This window comes from Odocoileus virginianus, chromosome 16, assembly GCF_023699985.2.
Source record: "Odocoileus virginianus isolate 20LAN1187 ecotype Illinois chromosome 16, Ovbor_1.2, whole genome shotgun sequence".
Taxonomy (NCBI): domain Eukaryota; kingdom Metazoa; phylum Chordata; class Mammalia; order Artiodactyla; family Cervidae; genus Odocoileus; species Odocoileus virginianus.
The window spans coordinates 6226009-6249344 of record NC_069689.1 but is presented as its reverse complement, the minus strand read 5'-3'; the positions used below and the strand labels follow the sequence as shown (position 1 = coordinate 6249344).

The 23336-nt window shown below is 43.2% G+C and overlaps 2 protein-coding genes and 1 long non-coding RNA gene across 5 annotated transcripts in view; 1 reads left to right on the top strand and 2 right to left on the bottom strand.

Moving 5' to 3' along the window:
* ENTREP2 (endosomal transmembrane epsin interactor 2) overlaps positions 1 to 23336 on the bottom strand; it is a 240305-nt gene that overhangs the window by 60792 nt on the left and 156177 nt on the right. The window lies entirely within an intron of this gene.
* NSMCE3 (NSE3 homolog, SMC5-SMC6 complex component) lies at positions 2392 to 3997 on the bottom strand. The gene has a single exon (XM_020873344.2). The coding sequence runs from the start codon at positions 3980 to 3982 to the stop codon at positions 2951 to 2953; it is 1032 nt and encodes a 343-aa protein (XP_020729003.2). The 5' UTR covers positions 3983 to 3997; the 3' UTR covers positions 2392 to 2950.
* On the top strand, positions 3998 to 17324 carry LOC139038661 (uncharacterized). Its single transcript, XR_011491695.1, has 3 exons — positions 3998 to 4289; positions 7279 to 7357; positions 16969 to 17324. It is a non-coding gene; the product is annotated as an uncharacterized lncRNA (long non-coding RNA).

Below are 23336 nucleotides of genomic sequence, written 5' to 3'. Positions count from 1 at the left end.
TCTACTTCCTCCCTTCTCCTAGAGGTAGCTTTTTTATTTTGGACATGCTTCATAGCTTGTGCGATCTTAGTTTCCCAACTAGAGGTTGAACCCGAGGCCCCTCGGCAGTGAAAGCTCAGAGTCCTAACCACTGGACCACCAGGGAATTTCCTGTTTTTCTTTTTTTAAACTTAGGTGAGGTCATGACATTTGGAGGGGCTACGTACCCTGATTCCACTCTGGGATTCTACACTTTGCAGTACCTTCTATAGGTGTTGGCTCATAAAAAGTGAAGATCTAAGGGTTATTTAGGTCTCAAGCAGTTATAGACTCTGATGAAAGTTCAGGCAAAGTTTTGACAGATCAACTCTTCAAAAATAATTTGATTTCAATCTCCCAATTTATCCCTCCCCCAACACTGTAAATCACCTTACCCCAGTAAAAATTATAAAATGGGAAAAAAAAAACCCAATTTGATTCCATTTGGTGTCATGTGCCACTAGGTATACCTGTACTTCTTTTCTAGACACACACCTTAGGTTTGCTGTAAGCATATTTACTCCCTTTGTGCTCCTCTCCGTCCTCCTCTCCCTGATTTGATTGTGTCCCTCTGATCTTCATGCTTTTAGTGGACAGGCCACATTTCAACTCTTCTCTCAGTTGTACTGTTCTTTTAAAAATCTTCGTTGGGCATCCAACTCCTACCTAACCTTTATCTTAAACCACCTGAATCCATTCAGGTGTTTTAACAATGAGAGTGACAACTATAACACAGATTTGACTTTTGCCTGAGAATGTGATTTAATTAGCCTTCTGTTTTATTTACCAATTGGGCGTTCAGATGCAGTTACATATCAGCATACTTCTGTATTCTGTTCATTCCTGGATACAAACCAGTCAAATATTTTCTGAGTTCATCTCTTTCCTGTTTGTTTTCCTAAATGTAGCCACAGCCACCAACACTTCTGCTACCAATGTACTGTTTAACTTCAGTGTCATTGGGTTCAGTAGGTGCACAACCTGCTCAAGTCGCTACAAAAAGGGCTTTCACCAAATGCTTTTCCATTATATCACACTTCTTTCCAATGTCCCCAGTATTAGCTTCCTCAACTTCTGAATCATTCAGGATAGGACAGGTTACAAATAACTCCAGAATCTTGGTGTCCTAACACAGCAGAAATACTTTCTCCTGTTACATGACCAAAGCAGGTCAAATGGGTTTTGCCTCAGGTTCACTCGGGGCTTCCCTGATAGCTCAGCTGGTAAAGAATCCACCTGCAATGCAGGAGACTCCAGTTCGATTACTGGTTGGGAAGATTGCCCTGGATAAGGGATAGGCTACCCACTTCAGTATTCCTGGGCTTCCCTTGTGGCTCAGCTGGTAAAGAATCCAAAAGCAATGTGGGAGACCTGGGTTCAATCCCTGGGTTGGGAAGATCCCCTGGAGAAGGGAAAGGCTACCCACTCCAGTAATCTGGCCTGGAGAATTCCAAGGACTGTATAGTCCACGGTGCCGCAAAGAGGTGGACACGACTGAGCGACGTGCACTTTCACTTTCAGGTTCACTCAGGCTGCTGCTGTTTAGTTGATGAGCCGTGTCCGACTCTTTGCTACTTCATTGACTGTAGCCCACCAAGCTAGAATTGGGATTTCCCAGGCAAGAATACTAGAGTGGACTGCTAGTCCCTTCTCCAGGGGACTTTCCCAACCCAGGGACTGAACCCAAGTCTCCCGCATTGGCAGGTGGGTTCTGTACTGTCCTGAGATGTCAGACAACCTCAAAACCCCATATCCTGTTCACTACACTGCAGATACCCCCTCCAAGCCTGGGTGGATCTTACTTTCTGCTCTATTTATGTGGGATCCATGGTGAGCTATGTTTTTCCATAAACCACACAGTAGAGTCGGACTAGAAGAACAGTCATGACTTACAAGAGAATGAAAGAAAATGTTAAAAAGAAAAAAACTTAACAGTCCTAGGCCAAGGAAAAAAAAGCCAAATTTAAACAAATTTGTGCCCATAACTTTACATAAACTTCCATACCTAATTATCACACTACCATACACGGTAACAGGCAGCATCAACCCATTTTATAGGTGAGGAAAGGTCTGTGTACAACAATTAATCTACTTAAATTTGTAAGTTAGGCAGACTCTGAACCCAGATAGTCTGATTCCCAAATAGGCATGGTTAATCACTAAGACTTTTATCAACTTTTCTATGACCCACAGAAACATATTTTACATCATGATCCAATATGTCACACATATAGGTAAAGCAACTTCAACAAAACACTATTTACCTCAATGATATGTAGCAAAAATTGCTTTCTTTTTCCCTTACGATGCAGGTTTTCAATCATGAAATTTATTTCTCATGATTTAGCGTTAAAATAAATGCACAATGCTAAATTGCTTCAAAAATACAGTATTTATTGTAACTATAGTAGTGAAAAAAATTGAACAAAATGGTCAGCCACACAGCACAGTAATTATCAATGTAAAAAATTATTTGGAAAAACTGCAATACGCATAGAATGACTCAAAATGCTTATATACATAGAAAACAGATGATAGCTGCATTAAAAGTAAAAGGGTATATAGGGAATTACATTTTCGTTTTCAATTTACAAAGACTTTTCCTTTACAGAGTGGGGCAGTCCAGAGGCCGGACAAGGGCCAGTTCGCTTATATTTCCTTGGCATTTCCAGATCAGGGTAGGAAGTTTTCCAATTCGCTTTATAAAGCTAGCAAGATCTTTACACCAAAAAAACACAGACACTGAAGCAAATCAAAACAAAACAAGTCACCCTCTAAATGAAATTTTAGAATCAAAATGACTTAAAACATTACAAGAAGAAAAGTTTGCAAACACGTCCTGGAACTACCACGCATTTAAGCAAGCAAGATGCTCCTTCCCACCTCCAGCCCTTCCCCCGGGGAGGGAGCGGGCCCTGTGGTGTCTCAGATTTCAAGAGACAAGAGCAGCGGTTGGGGAAGAAGGGGCAGGGGCAGTGGCTGGACTCGGGCCCGCGGGCTGGGGTCTGGCCCTGGCCTCCTCGTCCGCCAAAGCCTCGCAGTACTGCGCCGGCCAGTCCTTGGGGTCCTGGTTGTGGACTTTAGCCACGAACTTGAGCACCTTCATCTTGCTGGTCTCCAGGTTGGTGCGCGGGCCCCACTGGAGCTCGTAGTCCACGGGGTCCGTGTGCGGGATGCGCCGGTAATCCAGGTATCGCTGCCGCACGAAGTCCTCGGTGATGAGCTTCTTGGGGTCCCCGAAGATGAGATGCTTCTTGGCGGGGTGTACCCCGAGGCGCCGCAGGAAGTCCCAGACCTCGGTCTCCTTGATGCTATTGCCTTTCATGAAGATGAGCCCCAGCACAATCATGAGCAGCCCAGTGGTGGGCGTGCCCTGGTCACCGCGCACCTCCGCGTCCTCTTCCACCGGTTCCAGCGTGTTGACCAGAATGTAAGTGTTGCTGCGCGGCTCCAGCTCCACCAGCCGGTACCCGAATACGTACTCTAGGCGCTCGGCCGCCCGCCGCAGCAGCTCTGGGAGCACGTCCCTGTAGTCGCCAACCACGTGCCGCAGGATGTCGGTGCGGCGGATCGGGATCTTCCTCTGGTCCTTGATCAACAAGAACTGCACCAGTTCTGCCACTTTCAGCTCCAGCTGCTTCTGCGAGCGCGGCCCCGGGGCGGGGGAGGCCTGGGCCAGCCGCTGCGACGCGGCGCCGCCCGGCCCGCGAGACGTGCTCGGGGCCTCCTCGCCGCCGCCACCCGGCTCCCGTTCGAGCTGGGAGCTGGGGCGGCCCCGGTTCTTCGGCTTTTGCGACATGTCGCGGCGGTGGGACCCCGACAGCGCGGACTCCGGTAACCGGCGGCGGTGGCAGGGATTGAGGGTCGGTGAGCCGTTAGTCCGGGTAGCCGTGGGCGGGCCGGGAGAAGTGGTTGTGGCGCAGAAGCTGCGTGCTTGCGTCACGGAGGCTGCGCGTTGCGTCATCGAGGCCGCGCCGCGTCTAGGGGTCGCTCCCGTCTGGTCAGCGGCCGCGGGAGGCGGTGGTAAAAAGCCGGTACTCCTAGCAGCCTTGCGGGTTTTATTATGATTAAGTGTCGTCCTTATTACCAAACCCTGCAGATGGCGAACAGGAAGCAGAGCTCCTGAGCGAGTGTGCGGCTTGGCTCAGGATCGCACCCAGGCCAGGGCTGTAGAAATTTGAGTGTCGAGAGCTCTGAAATCAGGGCTGTAGGTGAAGGAAACTCCCAGGATGAATGTGGGAGAAAAATACGGCGAAGAGCGTGGAAAGGAAGTAAGAGCAATTTCTTTCCACACAAAACTGGGCGTAAAGAGAATTAAAAGACCCCAAGGACTACTAGTTTGCCTTCGCCAGCCCCTTCTTACCATTTTCCACCAGTTACTTTCTCTAAAGCCCAAGTCTGTTTAGAAACAATGGTAAACACAGCCTCGTCTCGCAAGCAGGGCTCTCCCTGTCTCCACCTTTCAGCATTGATACTCTGTGTAATCAACTCTGTCAGCCGGATAGCTATGGCAGAGTCACCCCAGAAAGCACAATAAGTGGAGGGTTTTTGCTTGGTCCGGGGAGTTTTATCTCTTGGAAGCACGTGCTCATGGAAAGCATGTGCCTTGGGCTCACAACCACAAATTTGGCAGAAATGGCTAAAAGAATGATACCAACAGAGAAGTCGGTCTTAAGAGACTACCATTTAATTTGGGGCATCTCTGACCAAGAATTGCTAACATGTGAGTCTCTAGCCTTAGAGATCAATGAGAAAGGGAGAACTCCAGGTTATCACCCCTCATAATCTGTGAAATGTCCACTTTATATTTTTAATTGTGCCGCTTTAGTAGCCAACGTGAGTCATTTCATTAACTCAAACCATCTGTAATCTGCTGCCATTACATCCACAGATCCTAGCAAATGTGTTCCTTCTCTATTTATTGACTTGCAAAGGCGAAACTTAATTTCCCTCTTTGTCTTCTTAAAGCTACCAGAAAGCGGGTAAACTCTTCAAAGAACCAAATCAAGTTGAGTTTCTCTTTAATGCAAATATATTCAAAGGAAAGCAATTCACAACACATTATTTGAATAATAACATCAAAACACAACCTTATTAAAATTTCATTAAATGTTGGTAGCATAAAATTTTGTTGTAATTTACTATGAAAATGCAATCTGATAATGGCACTGGAAAAGCAATACTAAATGTAAAATGATATTCTGTGTTGTGATGCAAGTATGCTAAAATCTGGTAAACTATGAGTAATAACTTTCTGTTCCACACAAGATCTAACAATATATCCCCAAGCATCAATCTTAATGGCAGAAGCCTGCTAAGAAAAACAAATGTATCATCACTCTTTTTTTTTTACAATGGGACAATCCATCTGCTTCAGTTTCCTTGCAAATTAAAATTTAAACTCAAGTGCAAAGAAACCTCCTACAGTTGAAAATCCTGCAAAAGGTCCCTTCAGAAAGATCAATTGTATCTCAAGTTTAAAAAAATCTACCAAGAGGTGACAGAAATGGGAAATAAGAGGAAAGCCATTGTCAACAGCTAGGCTGGGGCATTTTTTAGTGTTTTGTCTTGCTCAAGTTACTTCAGTTACCCAGTAATCCCACAGGTCTAGCGACCCCTGTGACTGTGAAAATCAGCAGTGTCCATTACCAACATCTTCACCCAAATAGCAGATTGTCATACTCAGAATGGATGAAAAAAATACCAGTTTTAAGTCTTAAAACACCTCTCTACACAGTGTCTGGAAAATAGAGACGTAAATTAATAGGATTAGGGTGATGTTTTACACACTGCAGGGAGACATCAACCAGGCCATATTCCACTTCAGGCTGACACTGGAAGCTGTTGTGATGAGGGTGGTAGTAATAACACTAACAGTAATAAGAAATATAAACAGCAGCAGCTAATGATCACCACAAAGGTAACCTTGGATCAAACCTTCTAAGTAGTCTAGGTATTACCTCATTTAATCTCCACAACAGCCCTGCGAGGCCTATGCTTTTATGACCTTTTCATACAGATGAAGAAACTGAGGCACACAGAATAATGATAACTGTAGCAAGGACCTGTATCAAGGAAGTTGAAGCTGTGGATCTGAACTAAGGCTGGCAGCCCGCTTCCAGAGACTGCTTTCAAATATATGCTGAGCACACAGAGAACACAGATACCAGGACCTTGAAAAATAAAGGCTCAGGAGTCAGATGGACTTAGATTAGAGGGAAAGCTGCTGACACTCCCTTCTGTTTCCAAGTCAACAAGATGAGACTACTAGTCCAGGCTTCAGGGGACTAAGAGTGAGAGGTTTGGCAAACACCTAGCACAGGGCCTGTGTTTCCTTCAGGGATTTTATGTTAAAACAGTCCTCCTTTGGCTTCTGGCAACTGGTGCCAGAACCCCTTCAGATATGAAAATACTTAGATGCTCAAGGCCCTTATACAAAATGGCATAGAATCTCCATATGCATGTCAGCAAACACCTCTAGATTATTTTAAAATCTATATGATATAAATGCTAGGCAAACAGTTATAAGTACAATTTAACTGCTATGTAAATAGTTGCCAGCACTCAGCAAATTTAAGCTTTTATTTTTTGGCACTTTATGGATTTTTCTTTTTTCTCATATTTTCGATCTGCAGTTGTTTGAATCCACAGGTGCGGAACCTGTGGCTATGGAGGGCCAACGGTATTTGGGGGCTGTCAAAGCTGTATGTAGAAAGAGGTTTACTGCAGTGAAGCACATGTACACAGAAATCAGGAAAAGTCTGGAAAAAAATTACCAAGGTGCTATTAATTTTCTTTTAAAAAGTGGAATTCAAAAAAAAAAAAAAGTGGAATTCAATGTTGATTTTCTTGACTGGGAGATAAATGAAAAATATACTTTCAGTGAACTTTAACTTCATTGTGACATCATGCCTCAGAAGTTACACACATTCAAGTTGTAAGGAAATTCATCAAATTCAAGTGAATATGGTATTTATAACTTTTTGTTCAGTCAGTGGAGGAATAAGAACAAGTGGTTAAAAAAGAAAAACATGTGCAAACACTTTATGTTAATGACTTAGTATTTTTATTACTTGACCCCCCCCCCAAATTTTTTATTTGAGGCAAAAACTAAGCTAGCTGAAATTTCAAGTCCATTGAACAAAGAAATGCCTAGTACGTACTGCTCTTTAGATGCCTCTAAGTAATTAATTGCTTTATTTCATCTCCTTGGTAGCAAATGCCTGCTAAGAAGCTCTAATCATCTCTATTATCTACTAGATTCTCCATTCAGTGGAAGTTCTTACAGAAATAGAAGAAGATTTTAAATTTTATGACTTCAACCTAGTGCAAAAAGCAGGTAGGTAATATATATATTTCAATGCACTGACATATATACACCACCATGGGTAAAATAGATACCTGGCGGGAAGCCGCTGTATAACACAGGGAGCTCAGCTCAGTGCTCTGTGATCACCTACAGATGTGAGACGGAAGGGTGGGAGGGAGGCTCATGATGGAGGGGAGATATGTGTACTTACGACTGATTCACATTACTGTACAGCAGAAACCAACACAACTTGAAAAGCAGGTAGGGACTTTTGGGGATGAAAAGCAATGATAAAGCATGCAGTCGCCATGTATGAGCAGTTTCTCTGCCTTTTCCAATGGAAGGAAGTGGATGGAGCATAATACGTGAACATAGTAGTTGGGGTGGATGGGTAGGCAGATGCTATGTCAGCACATAGATGGCAGGAAAAGCAATCCAGATAGTTTTATGCTTTTAATGAAACCCCTTGTATGTGCTCACGTGTAACTAAGATCCATCCTGGTTAAATCATGTGATAGGACTACCTAATAACACTTTGTCCCTCAGGAAAGAATATATTGATTAAGTGGCAACAGAGCCTTCTATGGGTGGTGAAAGGGAGTGGAGAGGTGGGCTCAATGAGGCAGCATCTTTCAAGTGTGGTAGCCATTTGGCCCAGAAGCCTCCTCTTGGACTCTTTTCAAGAGATATGCATCCTCCAATCACCCAGGGTCTTTTACTTAGGAAAACCATCAAGGCTTACTAGGTTAAAAGGTTACAAACACATAAGGTCTTATTAGTGGCCAATAAGTTGCTGTTTATTTGTTTGCTTCTGCCCTCTTTTCTGTATCCGTCCTTCCCCATCTCACAGAGGCTCTCTTCTCTGCTTGCACGCAGCTCAGTTACTGGTCAGGAGTCCAAGCAGTTTCCTCTCAGGGGTTCACACAGGTTCTCTTTCCTCCTAGTGAACAAGCTGATGGGTGATGTACGCCCAGCCAGCTTTGCCTTCGCTAGGGAGTCACCTGTCTCAGGTGCAAGCCAATTCAGAGGAGACCTAAGAGATGGAGGAGCAATCCCCATGCTGCTGTCTGAGTCCCGAGATCGGGAGTTCAGGGTCAGACTCCCGGGGAGAACTAGTTACTGAAACAAGTAAAATCCCCTCTTCCTGTTGTAACTTTCTGAGAGTAGATTACCCTCACTTGAAACTGAGCAAATTCTAAACCCATTCTGCCAGGGAAAACAGGGTGCTGAAGAATGAGCCTTATTTCATAGGAATGGAACTCAATGAGGTATCGTTACCTATGTTAACCAAAAATTCCCAGTATGGAGACCTACTGGAAGTAAAGAGGTGTTTGTTGGAGATTTTTTGGCACCGCAAGTCTGGAGACACAGATCCAAGAAAAACTTGAATTGTGTTCCCCCAGACAACAAAATGAGGGAGGTTTTACAAAGACAGAAAAAGACGAGGTTACATAAGAGGTCAAGAATTAGGATCAGAGGTGGCAGAAAGCAAGGGTGCTTGTTAAGTGAGGACTGGTTGGGATTGAAAATGACTACATAGTTGGGGGGGGAGGCGGGACTTTAAAAATACAAGGTTGTCACTGGCAGCTCCTTGCACATATTTTGAAAACTATGCCAGGCTGCCGACCCAGCCAACTCTAGAGCAGTCCACCTGTGGGTTTATCTTTTAAGACAGTAACTACTTTTGTTGTTTCAGCTTTTGTGAATTCGTTTTTATATCACTTGAGGCTAAAAGCAGCTCCAGAGCACCTCAACTGACACCTGTAGATGTAGGAGTCCCAAGGTACCAGTCCCTCCACCTGGCTCTGAGATCTGTAGCCATTCAGATGTAGGCTTGAGATGCTGCTGAAGCTCAGGTAGTGGAGCAAGATCACAGCCAAAAATAAAAAAAAAATAAATGGATATATAAAATTAAAAAAAAAAAAAATGATCAGGCAAAGAAAACTCCTAAGATGCACAGTGATTTGAAGGCAGGAGAGAGCTGAATTCTAGAACAGATGGCTACCATGGGGCAGAACTAATGGAGGAAACAAATAGTCCATATAATGGAAACATAATGAGAACACATAAGGAGATATTATTAGAGCACAACAAACTGCTTCTAGAATAGAATAATGCTTGATTTTTTTCATTTAAAACTTCAGTAGAGGCACCATAAAAGGGAATATTCCCTGCGGAAAACCAAATTACTATTTTAGGAGGCTCAAATGAAAGACATATCACATAATACAGAACAAAAAGTTAACGAAATGAAAATCACAAATGAAATATCAAATTATGAAGGGTAGAGTCAGGAGGCACAATAAGTAAATAATTTACATTTTAAATAATTTACAAGTTTGGGGAGGAAAAAAAATGACAGAAGAAGCAAACAACATCAAAGAAGAAGCTATTCAGGTTTTCTGCTTGAAAGTGTTCTGAAAAGGCAGACTTTAGATACATGCTGGCAGATTTTCTGAATTTCAAGAAAAGACAAAAATCATATAAGCATGAATCCACACAGACAAAAACAACAAATTCTTTCTAGAAATAATCAGCTTATCATCACATTTCTTGCTTTCAGTCTTGGAAACTAGTAAATAATGGAATCACAGTTACTGACTAGAGAAAAGATGGGACTCTATCCTAAGAATTCTCTACCAGGCAAAGTATTATCATATCAGCACAAAGGAATTGATTATAGGATGTGCACGGTGGGGAGTGTGCCTTCTGAGGGGGCCGCTGTGAAAACACTCCAGCCACTCACACCAAAGAACACAACCAAACAAGGATCCATGGGAGGGGAAGACAGTGAACAGAGCACATTTTGTAATATTTATTTTAAAGCCCTAATGGACAGTGATAATGTAAATTATAACACAGTTGTTCATAAGGATTCTCAAAACAGAAGAAGGGATATTTTGATAAGAGCCTGGGCCCAAACACTTTCAGCTCGCCCCAGGAACAAGAAGCAGAGTGGGGAGATGGATTCTCCTCCAGGTGGGGTGGGGTCCTGAGGACACTGAGAAGCCCGAGGTGGGAGGTGTGCTGGTGATGAAGCTGTGATATCTTAGCTCCAGACCCCTCATGTTGGAGAGGGGTCTTTGGGAGCTGTTTCTCTTGTTAGAAGGCTTTCTGCTGGGTTTTTCCAGGGAGTGGCCATGGGCAAAGCCTGACCAGGGGTGAGGTGGGGGCTGTGGTCAGTATGGTCCTAGCAGTACCCTTGCCCTGGCAGCGACCTCCATCAGCCCCCAGTCTCTCCCAGAATGAGCTCACTGTTCTCTCCCGAAGGTGCGAACAACAGCAGGGCACATCCCTGCAGACAGGAAAAGGGTAACAAGAGAATATTACTGCAACCTTTGCCAAGACCTTTGAAAACAGATGGAAAGGGAAATTCCTAGAAAAGCACAACCAATCAAAATTGATACAAAAACACAGAAGAGTTTGACTGGTTCTGGGAGCAGATAAATCTGTGATTTGAAACTTCCCCTCAAAAAAAAAAAAAAAAAAAAGAAACTTCCCCTCAAGGGAAATCCCAGATCTGGGTGCCTTTAGTGAATTCTACTGAACTTTAAAACAGAAATAATACGAACGATAATACTTCCAGAAAAGAAAATGGGGGACTATTCCCATTGTGTTTTATGAAGAAAGTATAAACTTAACATAAAAATCTGACATGAACATTTTGAAAAATCAAGATGAAAGCCCCTCATAAATAAATAATCAAAACCCCTGAATTAAAAAGACATAAAATCACGAGATTCAACATGAGAATTGAAATCCAGGTAATTCAGTACACTAACAGAATAAAGGCGATCTCTCATGTGGTCATCTCAAAAGACAGCAAAAAATCATAAGAGAAAAGTTAGTATCTATTCATGATTTAAAAAAAAAAAAACTGACCAAACACAAACCTTAGCAGTCTTGAAACAGAAACTTAAACAGTCACTACAGTCTGCATTAGACATCACACTTTATTGTGAAATATTTAAAGTGTCTCCTCTGATGTGAAAATAAAGAAACCTTCTATCCATACCCATGTCTGTTCATTTTATTTGAGGTCACAGTCAGTGCAATAGAAAAAAAGAAAGAAAAATTTTGAAGATTGGAAAGAAGCAAAATTGTCTTTCCTCTCACCAAATGTTATGATTCTATTGTTGTTGTTCAGTTGCTCAGTTGTGTCCAACTCTTCGACCCCATGGACTACAGCAAGCCAAGCTTCTCTATCCTTCGCTATCTCCCGGAGTTTGCTCATACTCAAGTCCACTGAGTGATGATGCCATCCAAACATCTCAACCTCTGTCGCCCCTTTCTGCTCATGACCTCAACCTTTCCCAGCATCAGGGTCTTTTCTAGTGAATCAGCTCTTTGCATCAGGTAGCCAAAGTACTGGAGCTTCAGCTTCAGCATCAGTCCTTCCAATGAATATTCAGGGTTGATTTCCTTTAGGATTGACTGGTTTCACCTCCTTTGTTGGCAAAGTGGTCTCTGCTTTTTAATACACTGTCTAGGTTTATCCTAGGTTTTCTTCCAAGGAACAAGCATCTCTTAATTTCGTGGCTGCATTTAATCCAAAATTTGTGTCCATAATGTTATTATACTTAGCCACAAAAGACAAATGTATATGAAATTTGATCCAGGTTGTACACGGGTATCATTTTTTTCTAAAGGATACCCTAATTCATATTCTCCAATTTCTTCAACTTGATTACCAAGCTGAGAAAGCCATACTTTCTTAATTGTAATTTTTTTTGTTTTTTTTTTTTTCATTTATTTTTATTAGTTGGAGGCTAATTACTTTACAATATTGTAGTGGTTTTTGCCATACATTGACATGAATCAGCCATGGATTTACATGTATTCCCCATCCCGATCCCCCCTCCCATCTCCCTCCCCACCCCATCCCTCTTAATTGTAATTTATATGCAAAACATAAAATTTCCCTCCTCTCTGTCCTCCATGCAGTGAGCCCTGCCCCTACCCACCCCTTTTGCTTTGTATGTTGTTTATAGTGATTCACAATGGTTTCTGACAATGGTAGCTCATTTACCTTTTAAAATTATTTCTAATGTTACTAATTTTAATTTCTTTTTAAACCTATTTTCATTTAGACATGTTTTCTTAATTTAGGAATGCCCAAAGTTCATCTGAAAAAATTCTGAGACTCTAAAGTCTAAGACCAGTTTTAGTTGGAACCATCCCTGAGAAACATGAAGCATTTCCATGCATGAGCCGAAAAACAGATAGTAATATGTGTTCAGAACACATAATACAACTCTGAAAAACTGAAATAACTGCACACGAATGCAAATTAAAAATGAAGGACAATAATAACATTAAAAATGAACTCTTTCTGCCTTCTTTTTAGAGGCTACCCTGGGGGCAGAGAAAGAAAGAGCCAGTGCCAAGGGCTTCTATCCCTGGAGCAGGGGGGGTGGAGGGGGCAAGATAACACAGCCCCTGGGGAGGGAACCAGGAGGGTTGAGGAGACTCTTGGAGGTTCAGGGTGAAGTAGGAGCAAGAGGGCTCTAAACAGAAGCACCCCCACCCCCACCCCCGCCCCCGAGGCTGCTCAGACTGGTCTGCTCCTTCCCCAGAGAACCCAGGATCAGGCCCGCTGGGTCATGAGCTCAGCTCCAGAACCATATTGGGGATCCTCAGCAAACGACCATGTGTACCATAAGGAGCCAGTCCAGTCTTTTATAACTGTGGCATTTGGAAAGGAATGTTGTGCAACTGGCTTAGAGAATGAATGAGATGTGAAATAAACCTAAAAACAGGGAACATTCCAAGACAGAATGTTCCAGAACAGACAAGGCATACAAACTGCTCAGATTCCAAAACCTTCCTTCTTTCTTGTGGAAAACACCCTTATTTGCACCAGCTCCCTTTTCCCATTTTCTGTGAAAGGCGTTGAAAAGGTTGGCAGAAAAAAATGGGAAGTAGTTATTTTTGGCAGGATAGGGTTATAAATACGCCCATTCTGAAGCTATGGTGAGAGATCTTCATTAACTCCTCATCCATTTGAAAATATAATATGAAGTAGTCTGCCTGTTCATGGACTTAAACTTTATCAACTTCCCATAGAATATATTCCTACTTGTCTTCAGTGTAAGTGAACTGTGTAGGTCTGTTGAAAGACTAGAAAAAAACCCATAATAATAATAAGGGACTTTTCTGGAGGTCCAGCAGTTAAGACTCTGCTTCCACTGCAGGGGGTGAGGGTTCAAGCCCTGGTTGGGGAACGAAGATCCCAAATGCCAAAAATAAAATTAGAACCTGCTGCTCCCTGAACCAGGATCACTCTACTTTAAAAAGTCTGTGAATGCGGACTGTCCATCTCAAATTTTAAGATGAAATTATAGATGAAATGCTCCTCGTGAAGAATTTCATAATTCTTTTTTGTGTTGGTAATCAAATGCATTTCTTGGTCATAAAATGGCTTTCTTCAGTTTTCAGAGAAATAGTTGTTTTTGTCTTTCCACTTTTCTTATTGAAGAAGAAGCCTCTAGCAATCCCTGAATAACACCAGATATCTGCAGTGTGAGAATGAAGACGACACATAATGAGCAAACGTCAAAAATGGAAAAACCCAGGGATAACAGACCCAGGTTTACAGTTTAAACACACAACATAGTTAAACACAGTTTAAACACACAATGTGAAACAAAGATTCCAGGGCTTCAAAAGTCCTCTTTCCACAGGGATCCCCAGGGCGCTGGAGTTCAACTGACACCTATGCCACCACTGAGTCCAGGGCAACACCTGGAGCCCGACTCAGACATAAAACTTTATATACAGTTGTTAACACTTTGCCCATTTACTACTAAGAATTTATCTGTCAATCTGTTACACTGTAAATTATAGTAAAATTATAGGAAAGCAGGGAAACAAAGTGCTCTGATTATCTGAGACTTTTGTTGCTAAAAATCTTAGGGACATAAGTAAAGGTTTTTCTGGCTTATCAAATAGAAAATACTGAACAGTATCTAAACTTTATTGGTGAATCAAGACCTTTTAGTGCTTCAAGGAAGTCCCTAAAGATGAGCACTGCTTTTCTTGAATTATGCTAAACCAAATTTTCTTTTATTTAAAATTTTTATAGCAATTGTTTATTCTTTTAGAGGCAAGTACTGCAAAGAAAAAATCCTCTAAGTAGCCCATAATCTTGCCACTAAAAAACCCTTCTGAAGTTTTAAAAGAAAAATATGAGTAGCATGGTTAGAGAACTCAAGCTTCACAGAAAAATACTAAATGAAAAGGCAAGGTCTACTGTATTATCTGTATTCTAATCCCTGTCTCTAAAACTCCCATCATGAACACTGTCTTTTGACTCCTTCCACAAAACACTGATGATTATGTGTCTACACATATTCATCTATACAGATATGTTTTAAATGGACAGGAAAGGGGTTTGCTGGATTCTGTCCAACACCTTGCTTCTTCCATAATAATCTTGGTGATTGTTCATACAAAAACATAGAGTTTTAACTCATCTTCCTAATAGCAGCAGCAGGACAGCTCAGCTCTTTCATCTGGTGATTCCCCACCAATATGATGCCACACTTCATATCCACTCATCCATCCTTTCATCCATCCATCCAACAATCCATCCTTTCAGTCATCCATCCAACAATTCACCCATCCATCCATCCATCCATCCAACAATCTACCTTCCATGCATCCAAAAACCCATCCACCCAACCATCCATCCATCCATCCATCCAGACGACAACTGGTTTGGCAATGTGATGATCACTGGGACCCAGGGAGAGTGTCAGGACTGCCAGGCAGTATGGCAGGGACTCTGAGCTGCTGTCACAATCTGGGCCAGTGATGCTTCAGGGAAGAAATTGGTACCTGGCCTAGGGCAAGTGGTGGGATACAGCCTGTTGTGGGAGGCCCAGGGTTCAGGGAGCCTAAGCATTCAGTGCAATAGGAAACTGGAAGCAGGGTAACCAGGAAAACCTCTAGGACTACAGCAATCCTTGGTGATTGAAGATGGTGACTGAAGATTGAAGAGCACACAGGGCTCCCCAAATCTGGGGTCTTAGGGCAGAAGCCTGCTCACTTGAATATGAAAGGAAACAGTGATCCTGTATGGCTGGAAGATGGAAAATACCAAGATAGCTGATGAAGGAGGTATCTTATTTCATTGGAAAAGCTAAATATAATAAGTGTAGAATACCATGTGACAATGTCTCCTTTCTAATTAACTCTGAATTCAGCACATTTCAGAAAAGATAGATTTTTCCTTCTGATCACACAGCGAGTTTTAAATACTTGTCTGATATTTTTTCCCAAGAGCAAGTTATATCAAAAGACCTGAGACTGACAGGGAAAAAAATGGCAAATACTATTTTTTATTTTTAAGTCCATCTGCTGAGAACCCAACTGTTTAAAGCAGTAGTTCTCTCTGCTGCTGCTGCTGCTGCTAAGTCGCTTCAGTCGTGTCCGACTCTGTGTGACCCCATAGACGGCAGCCCACTAGGCTCTGCCGTCCCTGGGATTCTCCAGGCAAGAACACTGGAGTGGGTTGCCATTTCCTTCTCCAATGAAGGAAAGTGAAAAGTGAAAGTGTCACTCAGTCGTGTCTGACTCTTCGCGACCCCATGGACTGCAGCCTACCAGGCTCCTCTGTCCATGGGATTTTCCAGGCAAGAGTAGTGGAGTTCTCTCTAGCTTTCTGTAACTAAATGAGAACATTAGATGTATGTCATCCCTAAAACCACACAGGGCACCCTTTCCTTTCTTTCTACAAAAAATATAGGATGATTACCTGATGAGATAAAGCGAAAATTTGAACAGCCACCTTGTAAAAATTAATCCTATGTGGTTTTCAGCTAACATGTAAAATACTGAATAAAATTAAATTCCATTTTGAATTTATGAATAGTTGAATAAAATAAAACTAGAATAAAATACTCAAATATTTAAATAATCTGGACAGGGACTTCCTTGGCAGTCCAGTGGTTGAGATTCTGTGTTCCAATGCAGGGGTTGTGAATTTGAATCCTGGTCAGGGAGCTATTAATAAGATCCCACGTGCCTCACTGCCAAGAAATCAGAACATAAAACAGGAACAATATTGTAACAAATCCAATAAAGACTTTAAAAATGGAACACATCCAAAAAAAACTTAAAAATAAGTAAATAATCTGAACACCAATTATCACTCCCACTACCTTCCATCAGAAATATCACTTGGCAGCCAGTGCTGTGACAACAGGGAGGGAACATGCATTTACCTATGGTTCATTCATGTTGATGTATGGCAGAAACCATCACAATATTGTAAAGTAATTATCCTCCAATTAAAAATTAAATTAAATTAAAAGAAATATCACTTGGCAATGAAAGATTGATATTAATAAGCTGGGTGGTCTGCAAGTCAGACATTGAGACACAGATTCTTCCCACTGATTTTATAATCCAGATTTGCATGAAATATAAACACAGCAAAAAGACATAAAAGGGAGAGATGATGTTTAGGGAAAAAACAACTTGCTTGTTGCTACAGAATGAATTGTGTCCTGCTCAAATTCTTGTGTTGAAGTTCTAACCCCTACTGTGACTGCGCCTAGAGGGCTTTCAGGAGGTAACTGAGTTCAGACAAGTCACAGGGGGAGGCCCTAACCTTGTAGAATTGGTGGCCTTTACAGGAGGGAAGAGCAAAGAGCACGGCCTCCCCACATGCACCAAGGACAGGCCATGTGGCCACTCGGCTGGAAGGCAGCTGTCTGCAAGCCAGGAATCAGGCTCTCACTGGAACTCAACAGGAACTTTGAGAAAATCCGTACCTGCTGTAAGCCCCACCCCTGACCCCTCCTGTGGTGTTCTGTTATGGCCAACCCAGCAGCCCACAACATCCACTAAGGAGCTTTTATGTTTTCTGTTTTAGAAGAGAAACAATATATTGAGTTAAATGTCAACTAATGAGCAACAAAGTTTTCCTGTATTTCTGTCATTTTTTCTGGGAGACAAACAGTTGGATACTAATAAATGTCTTTCCCCAAGATTCCTGTCTCCAGATAACTTCTTTTATATACACTAGGACCTCAACAATTACCCCCGAACAGAAATCTGGACCTGTTTATTATCTAAACTCTCAAGAGTCTTGGACTGCAAGAAGATCAAATCAGTCAATCCTAAAGGAAATCAGTCCTGAATATTCATTGGAAGAACTGATGCTGACGCTGAAACTCCAATACTTTGGCTACCTTATACGAAGACTCAACTCATTGGAAAAGACCCTGATGCTGGGAAAGATTGAAGGCAGGAGGAGATGAGGATGAGACGGTTGGATGGCGTCACTGATTCAATGAACATGAGTTTGAGCAAGCTCCGGGGATTGGTGATGGACAGGCAAGCCTGGCATGCTGTAGTCCATGGGGTCGCAAAGAGTTGGACATGACTGAGCAACTGAACTGAACTGACCTGTTTTGACACCTTTTCTAAGTTCATTCCTGGTGAAGGCTGGTCACAGGCAAAGCAGAGAAGTCTTTACATCTCAGCTGTAGAAGCTTGGTGACATCTCCCTGGGCAAGGCAGCATCCTCAAACAGCACAACCCAGGGGCCCCCACCAGCTGGCTGACTCAGTGGGTCACCCCCTTTCTCTCTGACCCCCTTTCCTCGTCAGTAACAGTGGGTCAGAGCTTTCCTGGGGTCAGTAGGAAGGTGAGCAACACAGACATGAAGCACCTGGGGCAGTTCCTGGCACAGAGTAGGAAGCAATTTCTACAAAGACCCACTGTGTTACAGCAGCAGAAAATGCAATGGGAGAGAAGTCCTGGATTTGAGCCTGGACGTACGAATGGTTCCCACGGTGATTCTGTAAAGAATGTCTTCAGCTCCTGTGTCCCAGTGCCTGCTCACATGTTGTGGGGCTGTCATTATCACCACCACGGTACTTTGTCCTCATGGCCCAATGTCCCCTCCTGCCCTTCCTCACAGAGGCAGCGTCAGGCAGAAAGCATAGGCTCTAGACCAGGACTCTGGGTTCAAACCTCTGTGCTCAGTCCACTCACCAATCCATGGTGTTCAGTAGGAATGCCTGTCACACAGGATAATGTGAGGAGTTGAAAACAGTAGCCTCACCCCTCAGTAAACCTGGCACAATGACGCTCCATGGATGTCCACCTGGCTTCTGCAGGTGACCTAGGTGCCAGGAAAACACCCCTCCCCCCAGGTCTGCCCCGTGGGACATAGGCCCACAAGTCCCTCCCCTGGCTCCTCATGAAACCTACAGGGCAGACGTCTCAAGAGGTCAAATCAAAAAAGGAAGATGGAGACACAGCATTCTGTCTGAACTGAGAGGGGATCAGGGACAGAGGACAATTAGGAGGTTCTGAAGGCTCCTGACCCCTTCCCTCCCTCACCTTCCACGGTGGCTGTGAGATGAAGGAAGGTCGGCAGCATCCTGAGAATTCTCCCGACACTGCAAGTTACTCGATGGAAAAGCCTTTGGAATAGAGACTCATCCTGCAAGTCATGAGCTCCACAGAGACCGAGGGGCCAGGATGGAGGCCTGGCCAGTCCTCGCGGGGTGGGCTGCTCAGCTTGGCTAAGGGACAGTACATTGGGTTTGAGGAGGCAAATACGACCCTGGGGACTTTGTGGGGGTGCCCTGGGCTTGCTGGCATCCCCACCCTCTCCTGGGGGTAGAGAGCAGGCTGGTGGAGGACCACGACTGGTCAGCACATGGGAGCCCAGAACCACAAGCCAGAGCATCACCATGGAGTGCTGGCAGGTGCACCTGCAACAGACACGGCCCTGCCACAGTGCAGGTAAACACACAGGACCAGAAAAACTGCAAGAGAGCCTGACAGCTAGTCAGAAAACAGAGACCAAGAAATGGGAGCTCCTGCAGCACCGCACGGAACCCTAGGCCCCAATCAGAGCATCAGTCCAACCCCAGGACAACTGGAGCTGATCTGGAGGGCACATGATCACAGGAGACAGAGTCAGAGCTGATGAATCCAATTCCAGGGTGAGAACAGACCTGCGCCACCATACAAGCTAATAAATAGCTTGGAAAGTGAGGAATGGAGCGGACAGGAGTGAAAATCACAGCGATGGCCTCGGGGGTAAAGTGTGAGATTAGTACAGAAACCATGTGCAGGGAGAAAGAGGGGAGATGAATGACAGTGACCAGGGTCTCGGGATGTGGGCAGCTTTCCCCCTTCACTCTAGAAACAAGAGTGTCTTCTCAGAAAGAAGCACTGACTTCAAGTTGAGAACTAACTTTGATCTCTCGTCAGTGCTGCTTCTGCTAATTTCACATAAAAATAACTGTTTAAAACATACACAGTGTCATTTCTCCATAGCTCCTGCCTTTACCAGTATAGGCATCAAGGGATTTCTGAATTTACAGCCACCCAACAGGAAAGAATGACTGTTTCTGGATGAGTACAACTCTGCTTACTGCTTTTGCTATTGTCATTTTCTGTGTTGCCAGGTTTATTAGAAATGTTGTTAGTTGCTCTTTAGTAGCTAAGTCATATCCGACTCTCTGTGACCCCATGGACTGCAGCTTGCCAGCCTCCTCTATCCATGGGATTCTCCCGATAAGAACACTGGAGTGGATTGCCATTTCTTCCTCCAGGGGATCTTCCTGACCCAGGGATCTAACCCTCGTCTCCTGCATTGGTAGATGGGCTCTTTACGACTGAGCCACCAGGGAAGCCCAAAGAGGTTAAATCTTCCTTGTTTGTAAAGCATGTGATATATTAATATGTGAGTAAAGCACAAGGCCTTGTGCAAAACAAGCAACCCCCCACAAAACAGAAAGAAACCTTAATTAAAAAAAAACCCCACAGGTTGTAAAATAAGTACACAAAGTCAATAATGTTCATACACACCAAAGACAACAACTGGAATATGTATTTGAAGACCACATTTACAAAAGCAAGACAGGCAAGTAAGCACTGTCACTGGAAACTTGACAAGAAATGTCTAAAGGCTATATAAACAAAGCTGTGAAATGCTCATGAAGAAGTCTGAATAAGAGGGAAGATATGCTATGTTCCTGCACAAGAAGATTCAACATCACAAAGATGTCAGTTCTCCCAAAGTTAATCTATCTATAAATTTAATATCACAGCAACTAAAAAAATCACATCATTGTTTCCTAGAAGTCAGGCAAATTGATTATACAGTCCATTCAGCAGAACAACTAAGCCAGAATTGCTAATGAAACAATGAGGCTCACCCTACAGCAGAACAATGAGGAAGGGTAACCCTACTGGATATTGTAGTGTTTATAAAGTCTCTATTATCAAAGCTTTGACTAGACGGACTTTTGTTGGCAGTAATGTCTCTGCCTTTTAACATGCTGTCTAGATTGGTCATAGCTTTTCTTCCAAGGAGAAAGCATCTTTTAATTTCATGGCTGCAGTCACCATCTGCAGTGATTTTGGAGCCCCCACCCAAAAAAATAAAGTCTCTCACTATTTCCATTGTTTCCCCATCTATTTGCCATGAAGTGATGGGAACGGATGCCATGATCTGTTTTCTGCATGTTGAGTTTTAAGCCAACTTTTTCACTCTCCTGTTTCACTTTCATCAAGAGGCTCTTTAGTTCTTCTTTGCTTTCTGCCAACTTTGCCAACAATGGTCCGTCTAGTCAAAGCTATGGTTTTTCCAGGAGTCATATATGGATGTGAGAGTTGGACTATAGAGAAAGCCAATGCTTTGGCTAACTGATGCAAAGAACTGACTCACTGGATAAGACCCTGATGCTGGGAAAGAATGAAAGCGGGAGGAGAAGGGGATGACAGAGGATGAGATGGTTGGATGGCATTACCAACTTGATGGGCAGGAGTCTGAGCAAGCTCCGGAAATTGGTAATGGACAGGAAAGCCTGGCGTGCTGCAGTCCATGGAGTCGCAGAGTCAGACACGACTGAGCGACTGAACTGAACTGATTATCAAAGCTGTGCAGTGATGCTGGGTGAACTGACTGACCAGTGGAAGGGAGTCTACGCATTCAGAGAAAGACCATTTGTCAGCTACCATTTAAAATCATTGCAGGAAAGAATCTGCCTGAATGCAGAAGACCAGGGTTCAATCCCTGGGTCGGGAACATCCCCTGGAGGAGGGCATGGCAACCCACTCCAGTATTCTCGCCTGGAGAATCCCATGGACAGAGGAGCCTGATGGGCTATAGTCCATGAGGTTGCAAAGAGTTGGATGTGACTAAACAGCAGCAAGGAAAAGCTGATATAACTGGATAGCCACATGGAAAGGTTAAAACATATATCAGTTTGCACAAATTATAGCAAGATTAATTCCAAATAGTGGAAACATAAGAAAGAGAGAGATTCTTCCTCTGTGATCTATAGATGGAGAAACAGTCCTGTTATTCATACTGCAGAGCAATAGGGAAAGGTTGATGCATTTAACTACATAACATAAAAATCCCTACATGTCAAACACCCACCAGAAATAAAAAAGATAAATGATGCATTAGGGAGGAGGGTGTAACTTGTATCACGGACCAGAGAGTACCAGTCCTCTGTGTAAGGAGGACTGCACAGCTCTGAGAAGGACAGGAAGTGTCTCTGTACAGGGTCCCAGACCAACCCTGGGATGTACCTCAAGTTACAAAGTGAGGGCCAGGACAGTGCACGTAGCACACATGCACACATGCAATGAGTACGTATGCACATGACTGTGTGTGTGCTAAGCTGCTTCAGTCGTATCTGACTCTTTGTGACCCTATGGACCGTAGCTCATCAGGCTCCTCTGTCCATGGGATTCTCCAGGCAAGAACACTGGAGTGTGTTGCCATGCCCTCCTCCAAGGGATCTTCCCAACCCAGGTATTGAACCCTCTTCTCTTATGTCTCCTGCACAGGCAGGTGGGTATTTTACCACTAGCGCCACCAGGGAAGACCAGACAGTACACAAACACCTTTATTTTTTTTTTTTCATTTATTTATTTTTTTCATTTATTTTTACTAGTTGGATGCTAATTACTTTACAATATTGTAGTGGTTTTTGCCATACATTGACATGAATCAGCCATGGAATTACATGTGTTCCCCATCCCCATCCCCCGTCCCACCTCCCTCCCCATCCCATCCCTCTGGGTCTTCCCAGTGCACCAGCCCTGAGCACTTGTCTCATGCATCCAACGGGCTGGTGATCTGTTTCACACTTGATAGTATACTTGTTTCAATGTATTCTCTCAGAACATCCCACCCTGCCTTCTCCCACACAGTCCAAAAGTCTGTTTTATACATCTGTGTCTCTTTTTCTGTCTTGCATATAGTGTTATCGTTACCATCTTTCAAAATTCCATATATATGTGTTAGTATACTGTATTGGTGTTTATCTTTCTGGCTTACTTCACTCTGTATAATGGGCTTCAGTTTCATCCATCTCATTAGAACTGATTCAAATGAATTCTTTTTAATGGCTGAGTAATATTCTACTGTGTATATGTACCACAGATTTCTTATCCATTTGTCTGCTGATGGGCATCTAGGTTGCTTCCATGTCCTGGCTATTATAAACAGTGCTGTGATGAACACTGGGGTACACGTGTCTCTTTCAGATCTGGTTTCCTCAGTGTGTATGCCCAGGAGTGGGATTGCTGGGTCATATGGCAGTCTATTTCCAGTTTTTTAAGGAATCTCCACACTGTTCTCCATAGTGGCTGTACTAGTTTGCATTCCCACCAACAGTGTAAGAGGGTTCCCTTTTCTCCACACCCTCTCCAGCATTTATTGCTTGTAGACCTTTGGATAGCAGCCATTCTGACTGGTGTGTAATGGTACCTCATTGTGGTTTTGATTTGCATTTCTCTGATAATGAGTGATTTTGAGCATCTTTTCATGTGTTTGTTAGCCACCTGTATGTCTTCTTTGGAGAAATGTCTGTTTAGATCTTTGGCCAATTTTTTGATTGGGTCATTTATTTTTCTGGAATTGAGCTTCAGGAGTTGCTTTGTATATTTTTGAGATTAATCCTTTGTCTGTTTCTTCATTTGCTATTATTTTCTCCCATTCTGAAGGCTGTCTTTTCAC